The sequence below is a fragment of the Gallus gallus genome, chromosome 5 (assembly GCF_016699485.2).
Source record: "Gallus gallus isolate bGalGal1 chromosome 5, bGalGal1.mat.broiler.GRCg7b, whole genome shotgun sequence".
NCBI classification, from domain to species: Eukaryota; Metazoa; Chordata; class Aves; order Galliformes; family Phasianidae; genus Gallus; species Gallus gallus.
In genome coordinates, this window is record NC_052536.1 from 813,976 (window position 1) to 841,925 (window position 27,950).

At 48.3% G+C, this 27,950-nt stretch overlaps 1 protein-coding gene across 5 annotated transcripts; it reads left to right on the forward strand.

Moving 5' to 3' along the window:
• Positions 1–1,023: 1,023 nt before the first annotated feature.
• PAK6 (p21 (RAC1) activated kinase 6) lies at positions 1,024–27,950 on the forward strand. Of its 5 annotated transcripts, XM_046942186.1 has the most exons (13): positions 1,024–1,432; positions 7,898–8,198; positions 8,514–8,706; positions 9,330–9,404; positions 10,446–12,181; positions 14,295–14,503; positions 17,340–17,957; positions 20,261–20,752; positions 20,988–21,121; positions 22,949–23,075; positions 23,303–23,428; positions 24,060–24,194; positions 26,041–27,950. In XM_046942186.1, the coding sequence occupies exons 6-13, from the start codon at positions 14,300–14,302 to the stop codon at positions 26,206–26,208; spliced, it is 2,004 nt and encodes a 667-aa protein (XP_046798142.1). In that variant the 5' UTR covers positions 1,024–1,432; positions 7,898–8,198; positions 8,514–8,706; positions 9,330–9,404; positions 10,446–12,181; positions 14,295–14,299; the 3' UTR covers positions 26,209–27,950. The 5 variants fall into 5 exon arrangements, with proteins under 5 accessions (XP_046798142.1, XP_004941346.1, XP_040557443.1 ...); XM_004941289.4 differs by lacking the exon at positions 10,446–12,181; XM_040701509.2 differs by lacking the exons at positions 8,514–8,706; positions 10,446–12,181 and adding an exon at positions 8,745–8,837.

Genomic DNA, 27,950 nt, shown 5'->3' on the forward strand with positions numbered 1-27,950 from the left:
CTTTCTTGTTACCTAATGTTCGCAAAAATGTGCTTGTGGTTCTCCAGGTGAGAAAATAAAAGCCAACTTTAACAGCAAAACAACAGCAACAAAGAAGTGCCTCTTGGATACAACATCTTTATCTTTCTAAAAAGAAAAAAAAAGAGCTTTTCCTTTGTGAATGTTGTCCAGGAAATACTAAAGCAACTGACGTGCAAGGAAGCAGTGAATAACTGGCTTCTTTATCAGACTACCTATGGAAAACACCTAATTGCTTCACTGGCAGACCTGCTGGTTTTGAGTTGACTTCTAAACTGAGTGTGCTGGGGGGCAGAGGGGAAGCTATTTCATTTGCTTCTTGATTAGGGAATGGGATTCTGCCGGGTTCCACCTGGGACTCAAGTAGCAAGGACCACGGTTTGGTCTGCAGAGTTGCAGTCAATGTCAACAGCCACGGCTCCAACTGGCTTAATACATCCGTCCTAATTTACATCCCTATGAAGCCTGGAGCCCGAGCTCACTTTACCTGCCTGCTTCTGCAGAGCGCCATGAGATCTGTTGCTGAAATCTAGCCTGCAGAAGCGTCAGTTGATATCACACTGAATGTGTGTGAAATTGCATGACGTGGATTCAGGCCAGTTATGCAAGATCAGCACAAAACCCACAGCGTTCCTACAGCCAGGCAGGGACAGAGGAGAAAGCTAAGTAACGCTCTGGTTTGCCTGAGCAATGCAATCATGCTGTATTTGCCAGTCGTGGTCTCCACCTTGTACCTCTATAGGTGTCTTTAACCACTGATTCTCAGTACCTGAGGCTTTGTTAGGTCTGTAAACTCCCCCCTCACCCTGGAATGAGGCATGTCAAGCAGCCCGTGATTTCAGGGCTTAATTGAGGGGAAATGCACGAGAAGTCTTCATGCACAAGGATCTTGATTCATATCTTGCTCTTGCCTTTTGTGTAAAATGCCAGTCACCACCCAGTCCCATCCTCTTTGCTGAGATCACAGCATCAGCCCACGATTAAAAAAAAAAGGTCCCAGAAAACACTGATTCACTGCATTACAGATCCTGGTATGTGCCTACATTGAGGTCTCATCAGCTTTAACTGGAATTTATCGCTGCGGTCTCCTCTGAGGTTGCTTTACCTTTGGTGTATTCCTCTAACACCTCTGCTGGCTGCCAGGAAGAGGGGGAGTCTGGCACTCTGCTCCTCTCCTCCAGGCAGCTGGCATCGGGGTGATGCTGGTGAGTAAGCAGCTGTGAGCTCCATGTGTTTGCATGTGTATGAGGCTGAACCAGGGTTCTTCTGAAGAAGCTTGAAGATGAAATTGCCGAGAATTTTCGCCTGAAGCAAGGGATGTTTCCCATGTTTAAGACAAGCAGCAACCTGTAGTCAGAAGGAAGAAGGGACTGAATTCACTCCAGAAGTATTTCTCGGAGATCTCTGTTTCCAGGTAAGGTTCCAACTCTGGGAGGTAGAAGGGGCAACAGGGTCTCATATCCTAAGCACTAAAACTGAGATGGCTTCTGAAATCTGCTTACCTTCCCCCTCTGTGGAACGGAGATAAATCTTTGATGTTTCTGGCACTCCCTTTTTAGACTGGAAATGTAAATTAGCCAATGGAAGCTGATTTTTGTGAGGTCTGGAGCCACAGAAATGGGAGGGAAGACTTCTTTTTTTAATGCTGCCTTTAGCCTGCCTGTATGCTAGTGGTAAATGCCATTGACCGTCCCGAATCGTGTAGTTAAACAGTAGAATAATGAGTGTTGTAGGAACAGTGTGAAAGCAAGTACGATTAAGCAAATAGATCTGAGCTTACAGTTCATTCATCTTGTTATGTGTTTCAAACATCGACCTTTTTATTCTGTTGGAAGCGAAATGAAGGTGGTTCCTGTCTTGGGAACCTGACCTCCAAGTTTCTTACCAGGCTTGGTTTGAAGAAATACTACTGAAACAAGAACAAGGAGATAGAATATATGTATTCCTTAAGCTGTGCCTGAACAACCAGTTCATCACTGCCGAAAACTGTTTGCGGAGAGCCCAGAAAGCAGCAGAGAGCTCCTCGTCCCAGCTGTAGCCTTATTTAAGGTAGGGAAATAAAAACCTTGGATAGACAGAGATGACTGCGGAAAAAATGACAAGCAACAGCTAAAAAACATCCATCGTCAGTATGGCGTTCTCCCCAGTATAAAACCCAAACCTGAAACTCTTCCCAGCTGAGTAGTGCCTAGAGGGGAAGCTGCGCTCTGCTGAGACTGCAGAGCGGTTAGGTGAGATTGCCTGGGGTAGGGTACCGGTGCCCAGTATTCAGGCAAGGGCTGATGGCCAGGAGGGGGTTGGTGCCAGCAGTCGTTGCGTAACGTGGTGCTGTCTCTCCAGTTGGCTTTGCCAGGTGCAGGAGCAGCTTATGCAGTTGGACGCTGTTGCCGCAGTTTGATTCACTTTGTAGGAATAGTTGAGATGAGGAAACGTCTGCCAGCTTCACAGTCAGGAGTCATCTATTCTGCCTCTGACACTTGGGGATCATTAGTGAATAACTCTTAAAACATTAATCTAGGGCAGCTTCCAAGAATCCTGTGTACTTGAAGTCTGGAACACATTGTGATCTGATTTGTTATCCAGAGACAACAAAAACTGTGAAGAGGTGTTTACCCATCGTGTGGACTTCACGAACTGTGATCCTCCCAAAGCCTTCCAGATACACTCAGCAGTATATTTGGAGATCATAGACTCAGCATCAGAGGGCAGTGGAGGAAGCACTACTGCAAGCAATAGGTGTGCGAGCACAGCTACAGAGAAGGGGAACCAAAGAGGGTCAGGAGGAGCAATGTGCTGCAGAACAGACAGCAGGCAGGTGTGGCTTTGGGGTACAGAAGATGCTGTTGCTTCTGGCAGCGTCACTTGACATCAATGGATATCCTACATAGCTAGTATTGAGCACCATATTATCTTGCGTGTGTTAGTTCCTTTCTTTGGTAAAATCTCATATCGCTTTTTGTGGATTGTGGGTATCCTCAGCAGTTTGAGCAGGGACAAGTCAGCTCATAATGTCAACCTGCTAGCTTGGGCTGTCTGTAGTATCTGCTGTCCTACTGGTGGCCTTCCAGTTGTCTGACTTTTCTCTCTGCACTGCACAAAACCATGTAGGAAAAAGAGGCAGGCTCTGGGCAGGCCACTTTTGTTCATGCTAGTGAGCTGCCCAGTTTGGGTATGCATGTCATTAATTTGCAGCAATCAGAGCTCCACAGAGTGCAGTGAGAGGTGTGGAAAATCAGAAATACTGATTCTTCCTCTTGCTCCCAACTCACAAACTTGCAGAAGCTCTCCAGGCTTTTGCATGTTCTTCCAAGTTCTAAATATGTTCCCTCTAAGCTCTGCAAAATAGCAGCCTCAGTGATGTAAATGTGAGCCAATGAAGAGCGCTGCCATTTGTTTCTGTGTCATTTAAAAGCATGATTTGAGAAGTCTCTCAGAACTTAGGGTCACTTGCCACCTGCTCCCCTACGCTACCTGGCTGCTTCTAATGTGTGGCCTGTGGTCACCTTCATGATGTGGTGTGGGCTGAGAAGGAAAGGAAAGAATTTTCCAGATGATGACCCAAGTATTTCTGCAAGGAACATTTGCTGAAGCCTTTATATTTATCTATATCTATATCAGTGACTTGGTTTCTATCAAGAAAGACCAAAAGGTTAGGGGAGGGAACATTTAAGTTTTTACCTTTTCTCTGTTGTAACAGTTGTTAACTGAGATGAAAATCATAGAATCACAAAATCACAGAAAGGCCTGGGTTGAAAAGGCCCACAATGACCATCCAGTTCCAACCCCCTGCTATGTGCAGGGTCGCCAACCAGCAGACCAGGCTGCCCAGAGCCACATCCAGCCTGGCCTTGAATGCCTGCAGGGATGGGGCATCCACACCTCCTTGGGCAACCTGTTAAAATATCACGCCTCGCATTCTTCTGAAATGGACTCCAGTGCACTGACAGCTCATGGAGATAAGGGAAACTGAGGGTACAGTATCATGTGGCAGAACAAGAAGGTCCAGTTCCAGCACGACAGGTTGCTGGCTCCTGACTTGTGTGGCTGAGCTGTATGCCAGGCCCCTGAAACAATCTGAGGCTAACAATAAATTAGGTATTAATTAAAAAATTAAGTAACGAGGGCTAACCCTTCACCTACCTGCTCATCTCACCAAACACACCTTGTGTTCTTTTTTTAATGGGAGGAGCTGTATTGATGAGCTGCACGGTGTGGTAGCTGCATGAGGAGGGAAAGCAAGCTGCAGTACGAATGAGTGGCATGCAGTGGTGCCAGTGAGAGGAAAGGGATCGCTTGGCCCGGCCTCAGCAACTGGAAGGGGTTGAGCAAAAATTGAGGACTCATCCCTGCTGCAATGGTCAGCCTTTCCCCTCTTCTTTCCCTTACGTTCCATTCAAACAGCCGCTCTCTGCCTCTAGCAGCCTTACTCCAAAATGAGCTACCCACACACCACTGCAGTACAAAGCATCCTCCTGCACTTGCTGCAGGGTGGCTAATGCTGGCAGGATGGCCGTGATGCCCACTCCCCCAGCACTGGATTAACAGCACAGCTCTGAGCTGGGCTGCCTGCCTTCAGCTGTACTGTCAGCAAGGGCAGTTGTTTCCTGCCTCCACAGGGCAGCAAATGGGGTGGGAGCCTGCTTTGCTGCACTGAGCCACGTGGCTGGCTTTTGACAAGCATAAACTGCAGCCCTCAAATTATTCAGGGCCTTTGAGTGTTGGGGTTGAATGTACCCAGAGGTAGAGAGCCACTAATAACAGCAAATGGTATTAGGCTTTCGTTGCCATTATTTTAGCCACGAGGAATTGTCTGAATTCTGGTTAATACTTCTGCAATAGCTGGCTGACCTAGTTATTCTGAACGGGAGCTGTAGTCTGTATTCCTCCTGTGTCAGCCAGGGATTTCAATCTGCATTTCTATAGCATCTTTAAGGATCGCAGCACGCTTGGAAAAACAACGGATTAAGCTGCCTCTCTTCTGGGGGATGCAGAGCACTGTCACAGTCCTTCTACTGGTGTGCAAAACGGTGACCTGGAGGATCTGTGAAGGGATGGGCTGTGCTGACTTTGTCATGTTGGCACAGCAAGGCTCTTCAGCCTGACCTCTTGGACAGGGCAGCACAGACTCATCTGGAGGAGCACGGTGTTACTTCTTGTATGACTGTCAATCCTGGGGGATGCTTAGAAGCCCACCTAACAGGCTTATGGAGTGGGAGTGGACGTAATTCCTCATCCTGATGGAACCTCCAGGGTGTTACCTTTACAGCATCAGCAATGGTGTTCAAGGAACGTTTGGACGTTGTGTTGAGGGACATGGTTTAGTGAGAACCATTGGTGATGGGTGAATGGTTGGACTGGGTGATCCTGTGGGTCTCTCCAACCTTTGTGATTCTATGATTCTAATGCACAATAAGCAGGAGATAGCCCTAGCACATAAGCAAGCCATCCAGATAATGCTCTCAAAATCTGCCCACCTCTGAATGCAATAGCTTTGGGAAAAGGTAGCTAAACTGTAGGCACTTCTTTAAAGCGAAACTGCCTCTGGATCGCTCCCTTCTCATCTCCAGCCCTGGCTAATCTCGAGTGCTGATGAGGAGACTTGCAGACTTGATTTCTATCTTGTGCTTCCTCCCACCAGCTGGTGCTTTGTGGATTTGCAACCTGCCCTTTCTCCTAGTGACCCCCGTGTCCCAGCTGTTAGCATAGCTTTGCATTTCCCTGGCCAATTTGCTCTGGATAGCAAGAGCCTTGGAAGAGAAGAGGGACTACAGCCCCTAATGGAAGCGCAGCTGTACTTCCAGCGAATCCCAAAGCACAGAGGAACCTTGCTGGAAGATCCAGCTCTGAATCACACGCTAGCTGCATGGATGGGATTGCCTTAATCCTTACTGGGATCTCCTGAATGCATCAGTGTTACTACACCTGCAGCAGAGACGAAGCGGGCTCAAACAAAACCTCAGCAGGAGGTGAGGAACTGGTGCCCTCCTGCCGCATGGCCACGGACGGGCAGGGTGAGCAAAGAGGAGAGCTCAGCAGTTTTTATCTGAAATTTGCTCTGCTGTCTGTCTGACACGGAGCACGGAATGGCCATTTGCTGTGTAAACAGCTGAGATAAGCAAGCATTTAGTCAGTGTGCCCTGCAGCGCTTCTTGCTTGCCGGCCATGGCTGCCATAGGTAGGGCAGGCGGATTGGAACGAGCAGCGTGCAGCTGTAGGTGGAGCAGGGTGTGTGTGTGTGTGTGTGTGTGTGTGTGTGCTCATAGAAACGCGTGTGCATAATTACTCACACGATCTCGTGCAGCTCTCCAGGTGAGAAGCGAGCAGTGGGCAGGGGAGGAGCAGTGGGATGCTTTAATAAAGGGACGAACGCTGAAGGGGGAAATCAGAGATGCACCGCTTTTGCTGGTAAATCCTTCTTCAAAGCGCGTGGGGCTGCTGGGACCAAACTTGTGAAGGGGAAGGCTGGAAAGTGCCCCAGTCTTTGATTAAAACTGGAGGCAGCAGAGGTTCACACCAGCTCAAAGCTACCTCGGTTCCACCTGAGCTTGTGTCCTGACAAGTAAAATCAGGCTCTTTCATTTATACAGAGCTCGCGCCTTGTTCTAGAAGGCTGTCTTAGCATGTAAAAACATAAAGCATAATACGTATGCAAATGTGAAGCCAGTTCCAAGCCTGGGTGACTCCTTGTAGAATACAAATGCCATTCCTCTGCGACGCTCCCATAGCTGTGGCTGTGGGGATGGCTGGCTGGCACATCAGCAGGGCGTAGATGTGACAGATGACAGCCTTGGTTTGCGCTCAGGGTCGTTTCCCCTCCACACCTAGAAGGGTTGCGCTCCGTTTCCTCATCTCTGATCCTCCGCAGCTGTTTCTCTCCCCTGTAAGCACCAGCCTTTCAGCCAAAGAGTGCTGACCCCTCTCTTGATTGTAGCTCGTTTGCTGTTGATGTGACGGTTTTTGATTGCATCTGTGTATGGAGAGGGAGGCAAGCCAATCCCCGGGTAGAAAGTGGCTACCTTTGCTTCCTACACCCCAGGGATGCTGCTGTGAGGTAACAGGCCTCGGTGAGTCAGACCACTGGTGAACCAGTAAGAAGGAAGATGGGAATGGGGAAGCGTGCTAAAAGGTGCTGGCAGGCCTCTGCTGCACAAGCCCACCTCCAGAAGGACTAAGGGGAGCCTAATGGTTACCAATGTGACATTTCTTCATTTTAGGGGCAGTGCCGAGCTCGGGTTTAAGCCAGCACTGTTTATTGGTGGTGGTTGGTAGAGGCCAAGAGTCCGCTTGTGTTTGCAGAGCAGCCGGTGGGTTTGCTGACGTGATCTCCGAGCTCTCCCCTTGTAGTCCCCAAAGCCTCTGACCCCTTCAACCTGCGCACTGCTCAGCGCTGCCCGTGTCCTAGCCAAACCTCTATTTCCACGAGCCAGCAAACCCTGAGGCGCAGCACAGGATTATAGGGTGATAGCAGCGCCTTCAGACCTTGCAGCACTGACTCATGCCGAGCAACAGGGGAGAAGTAAAAGCGCCGGGTCATGTACCATGCGTCTGCAATGCAAATAAATTGCGGGTTCTGCTGTAGCCAGGCTATCAAAGCTTTCCTGCCGAGAGTGACGGAGGATGGGAGGCAGGTCCTGAAGTCTGCAGCCGGGCGACGCGGGAGGAGATGTCGGGGTTTGTTAGGAGCAGCAGCAGCTCCAGGCCCTGAGGCTGTGGAGCAGAGAGAGAGGAGCTAACAAGCTAGGCGAAGCTTTAACAGGTCAGCATGAAATGAGGAGGGGTGGAGGGAAACGGGAGACGACTGTCCTGAGCTTCTTGCCTGAGCGCCCGCAAGCCGTGGTGCCCAGGTGTGAGCGAGCTCCCCTCTCTCTTCCCCCTCCAGGAGAAGGCAAGATGGTGCTGGGAGGCTCTGCTATCAGCGTGTCCTTTCCCCTGGAGCACGGATCCGGGGCTCCTCCGTGCTGAGCGCGCCCGTGTCCCATCTGCTCCCACGCCCTGAAATCAAACTCGGCAGCTCAGGTGAAGCAGGCACTGTGCAAACATGTCAGGAGTGCCTCCACCCCTTTTCCTTCTCCCGCTCTCTCCCGCCGTCCTTCTCTCCCAAGTTTATCGGCGCCTCAGCGGACTGCGGTGGCACAGAGCTCCCACCTCACCCCTGGGTCTGGAGCAATGAGGAGCCGTGGGTAAGCTCCCTCCTGCTGCTTTGGGCACCCGCGCTGACTCGCTTGCATGCTTTAAAGCAGCGGCCACGCCGTCCTAATGGCCGCTGCTCCGTGCAGTTCGTTCCCTCTGCTTGCACAGGACCGGGTTTGCGGGTGTAAACTCGTGTCTCTGCTCCCCAGCGGCTGTGCTGCTATGGCTTAACCCCTTCCCTTTGCAGCTAAGCCTTGCCGCTTCCAAGAGCGAGCGCGGCAACCACACGTGCGTTGGCAGTGCCAGCCTCGGGCGCAGTGAGAGGCGGGCGGTTCAGGGGGGTCATGCAATCTTTTCCTCTCAAGGGATGGTTCTGGAAGGCGAGCAAACCCAGGAGCTGGATTCCTTTGGGAAGGAGTTCTCTTCGTCTTTACTCCCATAGCCCAGCAACACCATCCTCCAATCGGCTTTGCTGCATGGCAGTGGGAGAGTTTCCCTGCAGACCCTTCTTTCTCCTCTCATTCGGAATTGTCCTCTCCCGGCACTGTTGGACTGCCAGTAAGACCTTCAGTTTTTTGCTTTCCGCTGTCTTTCAGACGGGCTGAGGTGTGGCTCTGTGGTGTCTGGCAGTTTAACCTCTGAATGAGCGAGAATGATGGGGAGGAAAGCGCGCTGTGGAACCTCGCAGGGTGATGCTCTTAAACCATCGGGGTGGCGGAGGGGTTAAGATTACTCCGGGTGATGCTTGGGAAAGCTGACAGCACGTCAGGAGCATGCATGCTCATTGCTTTAACGCCAGGCGTAGCAACATCTCCTCCGAAGCCCTGTTATACCCGCGAGGACCCTCTCCATGTCTGATGAAGAAGCCTAATTGACTCACCAATTACAACCCCTCGTGTGTGCACTCCTGACCTAGCTGCTCTAGCCAAGATGCTTTCAGCACACCTACTGAAGCACTACGCTGTAGTACTCTCATGCATCTGGGCGTGTATCTTGGCTATCTGAAAGCTGTCTCATCTCCTCCTATTTAAGTTACTACCAACAGTCCCACTGCCCGTTTGCACCTCGTTATTTTCGCCAAGTGCTAAGCAACATACGCAGACATGCATCTCATCTCACAGCTACAGAAAGTAGTCCCGGCCACAAGTGTTTGCTGATGCATCTGTTTTCTTCTTTGCCAGGACGTTAATGCCTTGATGTGTTTGGGGACAGAGTACTGAAGAAAAGGCAAACAACAGAAGAGAAGTTTATGGCTGGTGAGTGAGAGCTCCGTGGGCCTTTGGGGGTGTTGGCTGAGTCCTCCTCTGCTTTTCTAAGTGTTAAGGTAAAATCTGAGCAGCTGAGCCCCTGTAGAGCTCCTGGGAATGCTGCTGTATGGCTCTGTCTCAAACCCCATCCCTTTGAACAGCCTCATTCTTGACGGCGTGATGAAGCTGCATATTGATTTCCATATTCTGTGCCTTGATCTGCATGTCCTGTCTGCTAAGTGCGAGCGATGGCTTATGTACCCAGTAACAAAGACAGCTGATCAAATAAGGAAAACAGCTATCAGCAAGTAGTTTGCTGGGTTAGTAACTGTGCTTCAAGATGGACAGCCTGTACCCCACGCAGGGGTTGTTTTCGCCTAGATGGTGCACATGTGGTGTATGTACGTACCTGGAAAGGATATCCTGGGTACTTGGTCAAGGCTGGTCTGTTATGATTTAAATTTCTTTATCAGCCAGTGTTGTTTAATAGCAGCAGTGAGTAGCAAGGCATTGAGTCAGCCAGGCTGCGGGGCTTAAGCTGCACTCTCCTCCCCATGTGTTGGGACTCTGTGCCTGAGCTGCAGTTTGCTCATCAGTCATCCCATGGGCTATAGACCACATGGCATGGAGGAGCACAGGCAGAAGAAGCACAGGACGTGGCACCCAGCGTTCCAGCGTGCTGTGCCTGATGTGGCCTGCTCCCCAGATGCAGCCTGATGCCTTGGCTCCTTCCTTTGCCACGTGACCCAGTAGGCCAGATGGGGCCCCTTTCCCTTGTCCCAACATAACCTCCTGTCTGACACGTGAGATGTTATTTTTCATCCGAGTTTTTGCAGACAGAGCTCGAAATGTTGATATTCTAATCTTGGTAACATCTTTATGCTGACTTTGAGTGGAGGCTGAAGCTCCATAGCTACATCCTGCTTTCTGCAAGAGCTTTTATATACGTTCCAGAAGGAGTTTGGTCTGGTATGGCTAAAACACACCTAGAAGCGTGGCACCGAGCAGCATCCAAGCAACCTTCATAGATAGGCATTCCCTGTATTTTAGGCTTCGGTCCTCATTTGCGAGCAAGGAAATGGAGCAGGGGAGAAAGAGACAGCACCATAGGCTTCCTGACCCCGTTCAGTGGTGCAAAAACTGTCGAGCAGTTGTGTTCCTTTTCCTCGTTTGTCTGAAATAAACCAGGCAATATAACGGAGATGTCTCTCTCTCTAAGCTTATTTCTAATGTGATATTAATCCGTGTGTGTGTGTGTGTGTTTGTGCAGGATTTGGAGCATCCCATCAGTTCACACCAACACACAGCTTGGCTGCTGGGAGCTGTGGGGGTGAGAGGAGTGGAAGAGGAAAGGACTTGAAATAGGGGAGGTGATAGCACAGCAGGCAAACATCCATTCTTCCTTTAGGGAAGCAAAGTATCTAACCCAGCATTTTTAAAACGAGTATAGCAGATGAATGTGGCCGGGGCTGTTGGGATGAGGCTCTCTGCTCTTAGATCCCATTTCAGATTTCAGACTATTTACCTCCTCTCTCCCCTTTTTGCCCGCCCTTTGTTGTCCTTTTTCCTCTTTTGCTGTATGAAATCACTTGTAGATTTTGAAGCTCCTCGGGGAAGGAACCTGTCATTTTTCTTTGCCTGCAGAATGCTGTGAATATCTGCAGTTTGTTATAAATAACATCTCAGAATCCTCAGGGGGGTAAACATGAGGGCTTTAGAAGGTATGGAATGCAGCGACTGCCATCTGTGCATGTTCTCATGGACATAGGTATACATGAACACAAGCACATATGCCCACAGCACGCATTGATAGTGGCCTATTTAGCTTCTACTGCACTTGAAATGTGTTAAATTAGTGACCTGCGTAGCAAAATGTGGAAATATGGGTTTTTTTTCCCCCTTTTAATTGGTGGATTCTCCGGGATCTTCTTCATTTTTGACCCACATGTTGCAGTTCCTCAGGTCCTGAGTTCTTCCCTTCCCTTCCCTTCTCCATCCTCCCTTGGCTGGCCAGCATCGTCAGCTGGGGCAGTGCTCAGCAATCCCAGGGGCTGCCTGCTTTAGCCCGAGCATTGCTCGTTATCTCTTGCCCAGGGAGGGATGCAGAGAGCTGCGGCCAGATCTGTGAGACCAGCAGAATAAGCACCGAGTGAGTTCAGTTGCTGCAGCAAGGAGGGGGAGGGAGAGCTTATTTTTAACTGGAAGCTACACGAGTGAGGCTGAAGTAGCTCTCTGCTGGCTTTAGCTATCAGCAAGTGTACGTGTGAGTGAATGAGCATGTGCATAGATAAGTGCAGCACATCTATACCGACGGAGTACAGAACTGAATGCGCGCAGGGTGGTGGCAAGTCAGATGAAAGAAGTGTGTGCTCCCCTCTTTGTCTGCTGCTCTGAACTCCTGTGCAGTAACGAGCAATTCCTGATAATGCTTACCTATCTACTTCTCTTCATTCTGTGCCCTGCTCCTCCTTGGGTTGCTTCCCTCCCAGCCCTTGCTCTGCTCCTAACTCCGATTCCCCTTTCTCCCTTCCATCCCCAATCTTCCCACCCCTCCCTCTGCAAGGAGCCTGACCCTTCTCTCTCCTTGCCCCTCCTTCCCACCGATCCCTCCCCCTGCTCTGGATGCTGTGGGATTTTTTCTCATGCTCGCTGGCAGATGTGACAGCTTTTGGAACTGTATCATCTAGGAACAGCTATATCTGGAGTTGAACAATCTAACGTGGTTTCCCAGGCAGCAGGAACGGAGCGCTGAGAGAATTTCAATCCCCGACTGCTTTTGTCTTGTGGTAGTGACTTTTATTATTTCTGTTTGTGACATTTCTTCCAATTGTCAGCAATGAAGGAAGGACTGAAGTCTAGGAGGTTGTTGTAGTGTCGGTGTCACGGTGTTTGTGTTGTTATATTAAAGGGATGCTGGCTGCGTTTAAATACAGGTTTGTCTTGATTTACAAAATCTTTTTATGCTTGATGTATCTGTATTAATTTCTTGCTGAATTAGAAAAGGCCTGTCTTGTGTTTTCTGTCTCAACGTTCTGTAGCCGGGTATGGGAAGCGAAAACAAACAGCTCTTGCATGAAAGCCACAAAGTGAGAGGAGACTGCTTAAATACAGACCTTCTCAATGAGATGCAAAACCTGCTCAGGTTATTCGAAATCCAGTGGGTTGCAACCATTGTTTTTGACAGTGTATGAATTTCAGTGAGGCAGTGTGCCTTTAAACCACCTGTCTGATATGGCAGTGTCTTTCTGATCAAAGATTGATGCTGACCACATAAAGCAAATGTCATTGGATGCCCGGTGTTGTGTTGTATTTGGACTTGATGCTGTTGCATGGAGGAACTAAGTGCATTCCAGGTGTTGATTGGCAGGTACAGTCGTGGAATGTAGATTCACAAATGCACATTGTTTATGCTTATGCAAACAGATACGTTGGCATTGAGCTGCTGTTCTGCTTGGGGCTGAGATGTCACCCAGGCTGTAAATCTGAGCATTCTCAGCCTTGTAGCTTAGCTGTAATCATTTGTCTTCTGGTTCAAAAGCAACTGATAATGCAAGGGCTAATGGCTGCGGCGTGTTTAAAACCACATTTTACAGGACTCCTGGCCACGTGAAGCCATTAGAAAGCAAACTTAAAAGACAGCGTGTGCTGTGCCCTGAATATCTTCCCATAACAGAGATAGGATGAAGAATGAAGCTGAGAGATTAGGAGCAGGAGAAGGAAAGATACAGTTTAAAGCAGTAATGCCCCTGCTCTGGTGGATCAAGTAGCTGCCATGACTGACGTGTGATCAGCAATTCAGAACTTCAGCACTGGATACGGTACTCCAGATATACTTAATATGCAGCACCTAGGGGGCATTAGAGGCGGATTGCTGTGTTTGAGTAGCTGCAGTACTGACCTGGAGCACAGCCTCTCTTCCCTTAAGCTCTCCGTAAAGAAGTGTTTGGGTTTCCATTGGGACACAGTGTGAGCCAAGCAGGAGCTTCCAGCCTCTTTTGTACTTTAACTGTAATGGCCATGGATTGCAATGGGCACTGTCAGTGTGCAAAGACTGCGTTTCACCAAGGATGGATTGCATGGCTGGGGATGTAGATGGTGCAGAAACCCAGCTGTGATATATAAACTCTTCCCCTTCTAGGGGCTGCTGGGTCACGGTAACCATGTCACGGACTAGCGTTACATTATGTGTTTCCATACTAAATGCTAGTAGTTTACAACCTACCATAGTTTATATTGAATCCATGAATGGCTAGGGGGAATGTTACGGATACAAGATTATTAACAGAGAGTTGTGGGAACCACTTAATCGGAAGAGTTGCCTTCTTTTCAAAGATTTTGGCTGTTTTTCAACTATCACTCTGCCCTTTTATTTCCAGAAGTTCAGAAGGAGCACATCTGGGTCCATTTATTAGACAACTACAGCAGTACAGCAGTTTGCTAGGACATTTCCTACAAATCAGCAAATGTAATCATGTCAGCTCCATGGTTGTGCAAGTGCTTGTCACTGGAGAATGACTTTAATACAATATAATTAGCTAAGGTAATTGATACGTGATGTTAGTGGTTGGGCAGATAGTGGATAGTGATAGGACAAGGGGGAATGGTTTTAAACTGAGACAGGGGAGGTTTAGGTTGGATATGAGGAGGAAGTTTTTCACCCAGAGGGTGGTGACGCACTGAACAGGTTGCCCAAGGAGGCTGTGGATGCCCCATCCCTGCAGGCATTCAAGGCCAGGCTGGATGTGGCTCTGGGCAGCCTGGTCCGGTGGTAGGCGACCCTGCACGTAGCAGGGGGGTTGGAACTGGATGATCATCGTGGTCCTTTTCCACCCAGGCCATGCTATGATTCTGTGATCCAGACATGCAGGAGCACTGATGGCATTGCCTTCTCTCATCCAGGCATCATGTTCCGCAAGAAGAAGAAGAAACGCCCCGAGATCTCAGCTCCGCAGAACTTTGAGCATCGCGTCCACACCTCGTTTGACCCAAAAGAGGGCAAATTCGTGGGCCTGCCACCTCAATGGCAGAATATTCTAGATACGCTGAGGCGCCCCAAGCCAGTGGTGGACCCTTCAAGGATCACCCGGATGCAGCTCCAGCCCATGAAGGTAAGAGAAGGAGACTTCTCTTTCCAGTCCGCTGGGTCAGCAGGGTGGGAACGTTGAGGTGTGTGTGTTCAAGCAGGAGTAAGGATGGGGTCTGTAAGGCATTCAGTGGATGGGAGCTGTCTGCGCTTTGGTAACTCTACTTTTGAGTTTATAGCAACTCCATCAGAAATAAGGACGACGACATCCTTAGCTGCAGCAGTGTCACTGTTCAAATAACCAGCTTGTCAGGCTCGTGGGTGGGCAAATTTGGCTGGTGATTAAGTTGACAGGGAAGCCTGAGTGGGAGAGAGCGGGGTAGCACTAGCTTGCAGTTCATGGATGTCTGAGTGAATGAGGAAGAACGGGGAGCAGGGCTACACTTGGGTTTAGGCTCATAGGGTTTGTAAAACAGCCATCTGAATGGAAAGCAAGACATAGTAAACAGGTGAATTTCCTTAAACTAAGTCCTTCAGTAAGGAGAAAAAGGTACTGATCCTTGCAGATGGGTGAATTCAGATGGTTGTCTTGCCTGGATGGCAACCACATAAAGCAAACTACCAAAAGCCCAGCCCTATGAGAGCCTAAAAACAGAAAGGTAGGGTACCAAATAGAGATATTACTACTTGGATTTCAGGAGGAACTTAAAGGGAAATAGGTGTGTCTATCTGTTGAACATCCTTAGCCTTTTGTGTACAGCTGCTTAAAATTTGAGGACTATATGGTACTATATAGTAGCATAATGCAGGTACTAATGCAATACCAAGCCTGCAATTTAAATGGTGTATCATTTGAACTGAATGCTGATTTATAAGGAAAAATTCTGCTCGGGAAGAATAGGTAAAATAAAAAGGGAGGAGGCATTGCCTTTTGTTTTGCGGTGTCCTGAATCTGCTTTGAGGTGAGTGTAGTAGGTGATAGAACCAGAGAAAATATACAATAGGAGCCCAACTTGGTTAGAGCTTTAATGAGCTTAAACTGCGGGAGGATTGCTCAGATGGGTGGAAACTAGGTCAAGTTAGAAAGGGCAAATAAAAAGGAAATTTATGTAGGGAAAAAACTGGAAGGCCAAGGCACAAAGAGAGATGTTATTCTCAGAGAACATAAAGGGCACTCAGGAAACATCATAGGCACACGGAGGAGGAGAATGAAGGAAAGAATTTGTTCACTGCTCATTTTGGAAGGAAGTTAATGACAGAGGACATGGAGAGTTTTTTTAATGTTTAATGATTTTTCTTCAGTCTTAATTGAAAAGGTTAACTGTGATTAGCTAGCGAGCACAAAGGGATAAGAGCTCAGGCTAGAATAAGAGAGGAACATACAAGACTTCTTAAATAAGTTGGATGTTTTCAAGTCAGCTGGGTCTAACAAAATTCAAGGAATTACAGATCAGGCAGAATAATTTCAATTCCCAGAAAGAAACTGGAACAAATAAGCAAGTCATCTATTTGCAACCACTTCCCATAGATAAGAGGGTGAGTTCTGGCAGCCCGCAAGGATTTGTCAAAACCAAGACGCTCATGTTGAGCAATGGAGTTTCCTTCAATCATGAAGTAAAAGGCTTTGGGTCAGAGTGAGATGATAGATCTCTCCTACGCCTTGCCCTAGGCTCTTGACATTGTTACCTGTGGCATTCCCAGAGCAAACTGGGCAAATTCTTTGTAAGTATTAGGAGAAGAACAGGTTGAGGCATCAATGTCGAAATAGAAACGTTGTCCCAAGTGTGGTACCGGTCAGTTCTTTCACCTATGACACATCTGTGGATGGTAAAAGCAGGAAGGTGTTTCAAAACTTTGAGAACCCAGCAGTATTTAAAAACTAGAGAAGTATCTTCAACTGTTCTTTTTTTTCCTACCCCATTAAGTCCAAATGCAAGCACTGAGACACTGGAACAGGTTGCCCAGCGAGGTTGTGGATGTCCCCTCCCTGGAAGCATCCAAGGCTGGGCTGGACGGGGCTGTGAGCAGCCTGGTCCAGTGGGAGGTGTCCCTGCCTATAGCAGGGGGTTGGAACTCGGTGGTCTCAAAGGTCCAACCCAAACCATTTTGTGATTCTCTTAGTTTGTATCCCGTAGGTGATGGCTTCTATTAAACTAGAAGGTGAGGATGGTACAACAGGAGCGGTTTCCTGCTACAGGTGATGTTGTGCACGCAACGTCCTGAGTTGGGTTATCCTTTCTTCACCTTGTTTACAAAGTCTTTCTCCTCTGCCTTTTGTTACCAGACACTGAACAAACCAGATGCTCATTTTGTTCACCGTGGTGGCATGCTGTTGAAATTACTGGAGTTGCTGTTTTGCACCAGCTAAATATTAGGCTTGGTGTAATTAATTCGGCATCTTTAGAAAATCCCCAGAGTTCAGTTAGCAAACAGGAGATTGCCATTACTCCAGGGAAGGATTTTCCTCAGGCAGAGGTTCATGAAAGTGTAGGAGGCATTCAGTGCTGTGAATTTCTGTGAAGAAATGAAACGTTTTGGTTTCCAGCCCTGAAAAAGCTTCTGCAAGCTTTTCAGTTCTAGAATAAACAAGGTAGAATGCTATATAATATACTGACAGCTTCAAATGTCCTACTTCTATATTGCTGTGGCTTGTTTGGATGGATGCCTTGTTCTTTATCCTTTGCTTACAAGGCAAGTTGTGAGCTGGGGTGACTCTTCGTTTGTCACTTTTAATTATAATAGCTTGGCAAAACAGAGGAGGAATACAGTGTGGGAACAGTGTGGTCTTCACTGGTCAAGATTAAAACAAATTAGCCGGAATGGGAGAGAACCAGACTAAGGGAGGCTGATTGCAACACTGCTGCTATAACCTCAGATTCTACAACTCTGACATTTTCACCTCTTCCCTGTGTGTTTTGCAGACGGTTGTGAGGGGCAGCACCGTGGAAGTGGAAGGCTACATCTCTGGGATACTCAACGATATCCAGAAGCTTTCTGCCATCAGTTCCAACACTCTGAGGGGAAGGAGCCCCACCAGCAGGAGGAGAGCTCAGTCCCTTGGGCTCCTGGGGGAAGACAGACCCCCAGACATGTATCTTCAGAGCCCTGAGGCAGAGTGGGCAGACAAATACGGAAACTACCTCAATTGCAACGGTGGGGCCAAGGTGACCCGAAGGCAGACCATGTGGCCAGATTACAAACCCAGGTTGGATGGACAGTCTCACCCCAATGGTATGGTCATGAAAGCGCAGTCCCTTGGGCCTTCGGAGTTCCAGGATGCTGACAGCAGCTGCCTCCAGCGTGCTTCTTGTCTGCAGCACGTGCCAGCTCTGCCAGGGGATGGAGACAAGATGGGCAAAAGGAGCTCGGAAGAGTGTTGGCCTCAGCCTTGTCTGGTACGACAGGCAAACTCCAGGCCATCAGGAGAAGGCAGCCCCAGCTCCAAATCGAGGGAGAACAGCTTGAAGAGGAGGCTGTTACGCAGCGTGTTCCCCTCCTCCAGCAGCTCAAACAAGTCAGGCCCTTCCCTGCATATAAAGGTACAATTATTCAGTATTTTTCATTGAGCTCAGTGTTGTCTTTACACTTCCAGAGGTTCCTTTCACAGCTGAGCAAATTTGATTGCAAACAACGCACAACCAGCCATTACCGTTGTGGTTAATGCTGGAATCAAAATAGCCCTGGCCAGAGGAGACACACAGTCCTGAGCTTTGCAGAATATACCACTAGGCACAGCTCAAAATGGCAGCCAGATCTGCATGGGAAAGCCTTGTTGGCCCGGCTGTGCTCTTGCACGTAAGCAGGAGGTAGGGGACTTACTAATCAATGCCCTTCTGCTGTTGTAAAGGCATAACTTAAATGCAATTGTACTTACACAAATGGACATTTGGGAAATGGCCATCATTTACATTAGGTATGTATTGCTTTGCCTGTGCAGGATAGGACTGCTTCAGGAGTTTGCTGGTTGTAGCCGTGTCTGCCAGCTTGCCTAGAACGGGAATGCTGGCATCCATCCTGTTTGACCCACCGTGCTGTCAGGCAGGAAATCTGAGTGCAGGCACAGGGAAAGCGGAGCACTCCTTGCTTTGGCCTGGGAGAAGTGGGAGAGCACTGACATAGCACAGCGTCCAGAGCTGTGTGCACAGGGGCTGTCACATTCCCAGAGCAGGAAACAATACTGATGTGCAGTTAGCCAAACATGTGCGAGCTTGCATGCGAGTTGTGCCCTTTTGCATGCTCCAGGTTACATAAACCCCCCCCCCCTTTTTTTTCCCCCGGTCTCGAGACAAAACAAGAGTTGGGAAATAGATATTTCATTGCCATGAGCGTGTCTGCACAGGACTGCAGGGGTGGAGCTGGGAAATGAAGAGGAAGTAACTTCTGACAGTTTGTGTTTGTGCGCTGCAGCGCCGCAGTGCCAGCACGGGATCACACGGCCGTGGTCTGGGGCTCTGCTCGTGCAGACATTGCCACTCTCACAAACCCTTGATTAAATACCAAGCTGCAGAGAAATTAAAGCCTAGGCTATTATTTTCCGGGAGAAAATGAATGTTTCTTAAAAAAAAAAATGTTTGCTCTGTTGCTTCCATTCAGTTCCCATGCCCGTGCTATTAACTGTGTTAGCAATTTGTCTGAGCTGTGAGAGCGAGAAAGGCAGCTGCTTTGAAGTTCTTATTTGTGCTGTAATACAAATGGTTGCTTTGCTCCTTCTGAAGCACTGCCTTGTCAGATCCGCCGTTGCTGTAAATGCAGCAAAGGAAGGATGGTGTGTTTTGTACCTAGCCTGCTAGGTGCTGTTAAGTTCTAATTGCTCAGCATTTCCAGGGTGAGTTGTGAGCGCCCCAAGATTCCTCCTGCTTGGGGGATCTGTGTGCGGTGCTGCCATGGGAATGCATATCCTGAAGCCACATCACTGCAGGCTGTGATCTTAGCAGATCTCGGAAACCAGCAGGGTTGGGCCGGCTTGGAGCTTTGAGCGGGAGGTCTCCAAAAGGGCCTTGGGTGCTCCAGGAAAGGGTACTGCTGATCCAAAGTCACTGAGGGCAGTGGTGAGCCAGGGATAGGGTGAGGTGCGGGTGGCTCCGTGGGGATGGCAGCCTGCAGCTGCTTTGCTTCACGGTGCTGTTCCCAAAACAGCCTTAACTCTGTGTCTGATCGACAGCAGCGCTCTGCAGGTACCAGCAGAACGTGCGGGGAGAGTTTTCAGTAGGCAGAGTGTAATTACCCAAAGGGAATTAGGCCAAGACATCAAAGTGATTTACAGCTTTGGCGTGAATCTTCTTTCCTTTTATATACAGGAAGATCAGAGGCACGGAGGGATAAAGGATTTTCAAACGCTCTGCAACTCAGGTTGCCCCTGAGTTTTGGTGGCGAGGCTGGAATGCTTTTTAACAGGGCCGTTTTGACTGTGGGTTTTGTTGTGTGTGTGTTTTGTTGTTGTTGCTGATATCTCAGGAGGCTCTCTGCCTCATTTGAATCATAGAATGGCTTGGGTTGAAAAGGACCACAACGATCATCCAGTTTCAACCCCACTGCTATGTGCAGGGTCGCCAACCACCAGACCAGGCTGCCCAGAGCCACATCCAGCCTGGCCTTGAATGCCTCCAGGGATGGGGCATCCACAGACTCTCTGGGCAATTCTGGAGCTCCTTAAGGTGCAACACCCGCCCTGCAACTTAACTCTGAAAATGGATGATGTGTGGCTTCCCCCCGTCATGCAGCTGGAGACGAGAACCCAGAGATCTTAACTTGGGTCTGCTACAAAATATGTTAGCCGATGCCTACCGCTTCATGTTAATCTAACCAGCACTTTTCCTTTCTTCTGCTTCTGTTTTTCCCAAAGCCTACTGCTTTCTTCAGGCCCCAGCAGTGGGGCTCACCGCGCAGCCCTGCGGCCAAAGCTCAGTCCCTCCCACCGGATCAGCCCACCTCCGATTTCCCCAGGCTCATTTCGGATGCTGGTACCCCCCAGAGGTCTCCGACAGCAGAGAAGGCGATAGCAGTGCCCCAAGGCAGGCCGTCCCCGGCCGGATCTCCCCGAAACCGGCAGACTCAGACGAGCTCCAGCAACCTCCACCTTCCCCAGGACTCCTCCGGAAAGGGGCAGCTGGCGAGCGAGGACCCCGTGGTCGTGACTCATGAGCAGTTCAAAGCTGCCCTTAGGATGGTGGTGGACCAAGGGGATCCGCGGACGTTACTGGAGAATTACATCAAGATCGGCGAAGGGTCCACGGGCATCGTCTGCATTGCTCGGGAGAAGCACTCGGGGAGGCAGGTGGCGGTGAAAATGATGGATCTGAGGAAGCAGCAGCGCCGGGAGCTCCTTTTCAACGAGGTGGGCGTAATAGAGAGGTGGGGTTCTGCTGCCCAATGTAAGTCGTGGTAACGGGAGGGGTGGGAAGAGCAAGAGGCATCTGTCTTTTTAACAGAATTATGCTAGAAGCAAGGAAAAGAAGGGCTGGAGGAGGGAGGCAGCTGCACTGTAATTGAGTGACTGATCATACTGACTTTGTGGGTAGGGTTAGTGGTGCTTTGGTGATCAGCTGTTCCCTGCATGGTGTTCCCTCCAGGTGGTGATAATGAGGGACTACCAACATGTCAACGTAGTGGAGATGTACAAGAGCTACCTGGTGGGAGAGGAGCTCTGGGTGCTGATGGAGTTCCTGCAGGGGGGGGCCCTCACTGACATCGTGTCTCAGATCAGGTGAGAAGCCAAACCCAAAGACATCAATGCTTCCATCCACCTCCAGGCAGCAGCAGATCAGAGAGATTCTGGGAGGAGAAGTTTCCCTCAGAACTCTTGTGATGCTCTGTGATTGCACTGCCTGGAAACTTCATCACTGTCATCCATTGGAAGCATGCAGTGGTGCTTCTGGTGGAGAAGGGAACTCACTGCACTTCTGATCCCCTTGCATTCCCACTGTTCATTTGTTTGATGACTTTCCCTGTGACGCACAGTACTCTTAAAAAGTCTTGTTTACTCCCTCCATTGCATCCTGGCCAGGAAGCCCATTGAGTAGCTGTAAAGAACATGCAAATTGTTTGCAGTGGTACAACTTTAGTGAGGTCGAAGTGGTGGTTAACTCCTCCAGAAAGGTGCAGCAGAGCCTTGAGATCTGGGCTCCTTCCCAAATGTCGCTGCCTGAAGGTAGCAACTCCTGGACGCTCTCCTAAATTTGTTTTGGTATCCACACCACTTCATATTCATTAATCTCCAAAAGATTTCTGTAGGGCAAAGGAGTTATTCTTGAATGACCTCTCTAGAGTCCCACTCGCAAGGAGTTCTGGTGATGCCTGTCCAACCCTGGGGAACCTCTTACAACTGTAAACTAGCACAGGGAGCTCCAAAGAAAACACTGACCAAGAACCTCTACAGAAAAAGCTTTCCTCTTTTCGAACATTCAGAATCTTATTTGAACCATAGAATCATAGAATGGCTTGGGTTGGAAGGGACCCAAAGGATCGTCAAGTTCCAACCCCCCTGCAACAGGCAGGGCCACCAGCCTCCAGAACTGGATTGCAGTTAGGTAGTGTTGCTAAAACTGATTGTTCAGAGGCACATCTCAGGGATGGAGAACCAAGGTTTCTCTCGTGTATCTGCTCCCAGACAGGAAACAGAGTGTTTAGTCCCAAAGAGTGCTGAGCTAGGGCATTGCAGAGCCAGTGGAACTCTCATAGCTTGTAGCTGATGTCAGTAGAGCCAGTAGAGCTACAGATTAAAAAAATAGTAATAATTCTGGAAAGGCTTGTGGAAGGTTTATGTAGTGAGACTGAATTCCATTGCGGGATGTCAGCCTAGATGTTATTTCACAAAGCCTTCCTTTGAACCCTTTAATGAATACTTGTTTTTCCACACAGTGGAAACAGGATCTTTTATAACCATAACATTTATCCAAAGTAAGCTTCAAGCCTTTATCAGTTTTTCGCAGGGAGGAAAACACCCTCATTCCCCTCATTAAATACTTGCTGAAGGTGATAACTGATTTGCATCTCCAGGAGTCAGCTAATCCCCTCATAATCTCTCTTACACCATGCAATCACTTGACTGAAACCAAATTCCATACATTACACACTGAACGTGTACCTCCTTATCTTCGAGAACCACAGAGTTCAGACGCATCAGCTTTTCTTAGAGCTCATGCACTGAGAATCAGCAGCACTCAGAGTATTCCAGTGACGATTTACAATTCTGAAGTCAGCCTACAGGTGCAGAAAGCACTGGATTTGGCCCCTGATACAAGAGATCATTTCTACTCTTTTTCTCACACTTGGTCATGGGGGTTCTTGTGTCGGTGTTCCAAGTTGCTAATGATGAGGTTCTTGGTCTTTGTATGCAGTGTGCTAACAGAGATTACTGAAATTCAAGACTTAGTGTCTTCCCCTGTTTATAATCTGTACTACCTTTAGTTAAGCATAAAACTATCCAGATTATCTAGCTGCATGAGCTGCATTGAGCATTGACAGTGACCTTGACTTAGTACCATCCACAGAAGGGTACAATGCCATTAAAAAACGATGTCCTTGATTTCAGGCTAAACGAAGAGCAGATTGCAACAGTGTGTGAATCAGTGCTGCAGGCTCTTTCCTACCTTCACTCGCAGGGGGTCATTCACCGAGACATTAAGAGCGACTCTATTCTTCTGACTCTGGATGGAAGGGTAGGTTTCCTTGGCCAAAACATTTCCTGGATTCTGCTGTTGTAGCCTTAGTCTGCTTTATTTCCTTTCTGTTCTCAGTCTCTATACGTCATCTTCCCACTCCTTTTTGTCTTCTTTACCTTTGGTGCTTCCCTCTGTAGCATGGTGGAATGGTTTGGGGTGGAAGGAACATTTAAGGCCATCTAGTTCCATGTAGTTTAAGTTTGGTTGCTTTTCTCTTTGCGCAGGTCAAGCTTTCAGATTTTGGTTTCTGTGCTCAGATCAGTAAAGATGTACCTAAAAGAAAGTCCCTGGTAGGTACTCCCTACTGGATGGCTCCAGAAGTTATTGCAAGGGTACCGTACACTACTGAGGTAAGGGGCAACTTCCCTGATGTCAGAAGGGGTAGGAAATGGTATTCTGAGGTATCACAGCTTTAGACTCTCTAGGAAAAGCAGCTAGGGTCTGTTTGGAACAGAAACCTAACAGTGACTGCAGATTTGAGTGTGATGTATCAACATGACCTGAAGCAATTCCGCTTCCTGGAACAAGGTGTAAACTTACCCTGTCTTTATAGCTGAAGATTGGCACGTGCCCGTGTATGTACACTGCAATGTGGACAGATGTTAGCAGGGAGCAGCCCATGCTGAGATGTGGATCAGCAAATGAATTGGTGCCATGAAGGGTGGGGAGGAGAGCAAGGAAGGCACAAATGGGGGCTCTGAAATGATGGGCAGGTGGCAGCAGATGGATTTGGTTTGTTTACCGACTGTCCGGGTATAGCACAAGCAGATACTTGCAGACCTTTGGGTGTTGCAATCACAGCGTGGATCAGTCCTAGGTGGAAAACTGTCTTTGTTAAACTGCATTGAGGGATCTGAGAGCGTCAATGGGGAGCAGTAATGTTTGTCATAGGTGGAGTGGGTGTTGTAACCTTTGTGAAAGCAGCAAAGCGAGGACCTGTTGCTCTAAGCTGTGTGTATAGATGTGTCATTGTCCCTACAGGTGGACATCTGGTCTCTGGGGATCATGGTGATAGAGATGGTGGATGGAGAACCCCCCTATTTCAGTGATTCTCCAGTCCAGGCAATGAAGAGGCTCCGGGACAGTCCTCCTCCCAAACTGAAAAACTTCCACAGGGTGAGCATATTGGCAAAGCACTTGTAAACCTGATGGTTATCACGGGGAAGCACACGTACCAGCTGTTCCCTGTAAGGCTGGCTGTGCAAGCAGCCTTGCTAGAACATGTTTCTTGGGGATCTTCTTTGGCCCTGGTGCCTCCATGGATGCAAGCTGCTGCTGACAGCTAGTGGCTGTTTAGGGAAACAGTCCTACTAATGTAAGGTCGCTTGGGCATAAACCTGAAGATGCAAATCAAAAGCTGCTTCAGGTGGAGCCAATATTTATCTTAATATCTTGCTCATCTTTTAGGGAGGCAAACAGGAGGCTCCCTGATCTTGAGAGTTTCCAGCTCAGCAGCTTTCAGGAATGCAAAGGCTGCATTACGGTTAGAGCAAGAAAGCTCAGTACAGACAGCAGCTCGTGGAGGATGCTGCAGATGCTTTGAAGATTAGCTCATCTTCATGGTTTCTTATGAAAAACTATCAGTGACATAAGAAATACAGCGATTACCTTTTAGTCCTCGCTTAGAACAGTCCTCCTTTCATTTCAGTCCAAGCTTCTGAGATCAAATAGCTTCTGCAGCATTCTGAGCTCTCTGGCCTTTCCAATTAATCAGAATATCTTCAGCTGCTAAACCTGAATTATTTAACAGAGCAGACTTCTGAGCTAACAGCATACACTCAAACATCAACAGCTGCTGTCTTTCCTATTTGCCTTTGCAACCCTAATTAAAACGTCGCATGCAGGACCTGCATAGGCAGTGTGAAACCAGTTGTGGTCTGCATCACTTGGTAGGATGACCCCATTGCAGGCTGTGAAAGCCAGAGTCCTTCACAAGGCGAGCTGTGCCCACAGCTGTCCGGGGAAGCAAACTCCATCCTCCTCTGTCCCTGCTGTCTGAATGGGGCTCAGCACCTGCTGTGGATTCAGCCCTCTGTTCCGATCACCCTTAATGGTTTGCTGAGGTCAGTTACTGTATGGGGGTATGTTGTGTATGGGGTACAACAAGCTAAGCAGATGTCCCTTGGGATGGTCTCTGCTGCTTTTCTGAAGTGTAGGCAGGTTTACTGACAGGGTGATAAAGGCTGGGTCCTGGTGCTCAGCTGCGTTGTGCCTTTTCCCTCCGGCCATCACAGTGGTTGTTCAAAGCGCTCACGAAACAAGCTGTATCTCACTGTGAGCAGTATTTCGTGATCTACTGCTGAGTTAACCAGAGCTAAGAAAGTGCCCCCAGTCTAAAATGGATGTAATTAGTGGCATTAAAATAAATAAATATACACCGAGTTCATTTTTTATTCAGTTTTAATGGCACAGAGGATTACTATCAGCAAGAGATGAGCGGAGCCTTTCAGCGGCTCTTGAGCCTGACTACTCAACTGGCTTCGATGTGCATATTTTAAAGGGCAGAGGTAATTTAGTTTTATCATAGAAATAGAATCATTAAGGCTGGAAAAGACCTCTCGGATCACCTAGTCCAGCTGTCAGCCCATCCCCACCACGCTCACATAGTATGCTGCTCTGCGCTTTCTTAATCTTCTCAAGCATCAAGTTTCCAGGCTCTCAAAACCTACTTGGGAGTCCGGTTTAAGTACTTTTCCCACACTCCTGTGGCCAGTAAAGGAAGGAATTGGCCAACCCTTCACACTCGAGTCGGTGTGCCTCAGGGAGCAGGAAGAGCTGAAATTCAGAAAGGAGCAAATAACAAAATGGAAAACAAAATTAGCTTCAGTTTAAGGACATGGCGTGCGTTCATCTTAGAAACTAGAGTTACAAAGTCAAATTGAGCAATCCTGTCTTGGCAGCCTGTTGTCACATGTCACCTCTCTCCTTTATGGGCTTGACTTGGTTGGTTGCTTTTTCACAGACCTCTCCAGTTCTGAGAGACTTCTTGGAAAGGATGCTGACGCGGGAGCCACTGGAAAGAGCAACGGCACAGGAACTTCTGGATCATCCCTTTCTGCTCCAGACAGGGCTCCCGGAGTGCCTGGTCCCCCTCATCCAGCAATACAGAAAGCGTACCTCTACCTGCTGACTTCACGGAAGGGGAAATGCTGGGAAGAGGTAACACGAAACAGACAATCAGGAGACCAGGCAGTCTTGTCCTGTGAATGGTGCTCGGAACTCGTCAGTGGTCTTCTCACAGGATGGGTCCTTGTGTTCTTGGCCTTTGTGACTTCTCTTTTGCTAAAGACAATCAATGCATACTCGACCTTGGTAAGACCGTGTTTTTCTCAAGAGCAAAGCAGGTGCCGGATGACTTCTGGATCGCTTCTTCCAAAGAATGGCATTTGTATGTGGATCTGAGGATGTGGATCTGAATGCTTGCAAGCTCCTGCAAACCTTGGCTGCTGACTGCTGAACTGGAACAGAATTTCCCAACTAGAAATGTGACCTTTGCTTTGTCAGACGTACACTGGAGTACTGAGCTCACCTAACGTACTCTGGGGCACAGATGCCTTTCAACTCTCCAACAATGCACAATGACTTCACCATTTCTTTTCTCCACAGACGATTCTAATCATCAGTTAAATGTGGACCTAGAACGCTGTACATATTTTCCCAGGGAGCAGATGTGATATGTACATATTTGTTTTCCAATGGCTCTCTTGCATCAACATGCTTCTCTTTTGCTGAGGAATACGTATGGTTTAGTGGTCAGTCTTGAATCCATTTCATTATCTTAAACTTTTGGAGGGGAGAAGACTGTTGGAGGGGTAATGCTTTGGGAACGCTCTGGGAGACAGAATGAAAAAGTTTCAGCTGTCCTGCCTACATCCCAGGAGAGATCTTTATGTGCACAGCAAGACTGTTTGTTCAGCCTCCCTCTCCCTTGCTTGCGACTGCATAACGTGGGGAGAAGGGAAACCTTCCATGTATGTTTTGTAATTGGTTTGACCTTCCCCTATCACCCCCTTGGTGATACGTTCAGAAGGGTTCTGGTTGTCTAAGCAGCTCTCTCAGTTCTTTTTAAATAGATTTAGGTATTTTGTATGATGCAGTTTCTGATCAGTGAGATAGTCGAGGTAATTGGACTCTAGGTCAGGATGTCACGTTGTGCAGTGGTGGTGCATATTGTTGTGAGGTCTCAAGAACGTGTCTTATGTATGAAAGTGGGGTCCCGTTTTGAAACTCAGATACACATTTATTGAAAATTAAGTTATTCTTGGGGCAGTCGTGCTGTCTCAGATACTCTTCATTGCATTTTCTTCAGAAGATGTTGATAATCTCTGTCCTCTGCTGTTTACTCCAACGATAGATCCTGCTTCAGAATTGAAGCCACAGTTGATTACTTGAAGTAATTTGGGATGGAATTCATCTGCACTGTTGTCAGTCACCTAAATGGTGGGCGCCCAGACTGCGAAGCACATCGGTTGCCTCTGTAGGCCATGGTGAGAGGAATCACCACCTCCAGTGGGTGATTCAGCTCCAGTATTTAGATGCCTGCTGAGGGATGAGGTTGCTGCCTCTCAATACCACTCTACCTGTGGCCAGCAGAGTGGTCGTGGTGGTCTGCACCAACTGGATGTCTGAGTTTGGGGCTGATAAAGCTAACTGAAATGAATTTGCTTAGCTCTTCCTGAGCCGCACTGGAAAGTTTTTGATGTAAAATGTTTCTGTATTCCAGATATTCTGCTTTTTTTTTTTTTTTTCTTAATGCCAAAAGAGCAGGGCTTTAAAAAGATTTATAATTCGAAACAAGTGATCCTGCTCACCTGTAGTTGTGAATTCTTTGCACTTGTGTTTTAAATTAAAGTAGACCTTGATTTATTCATA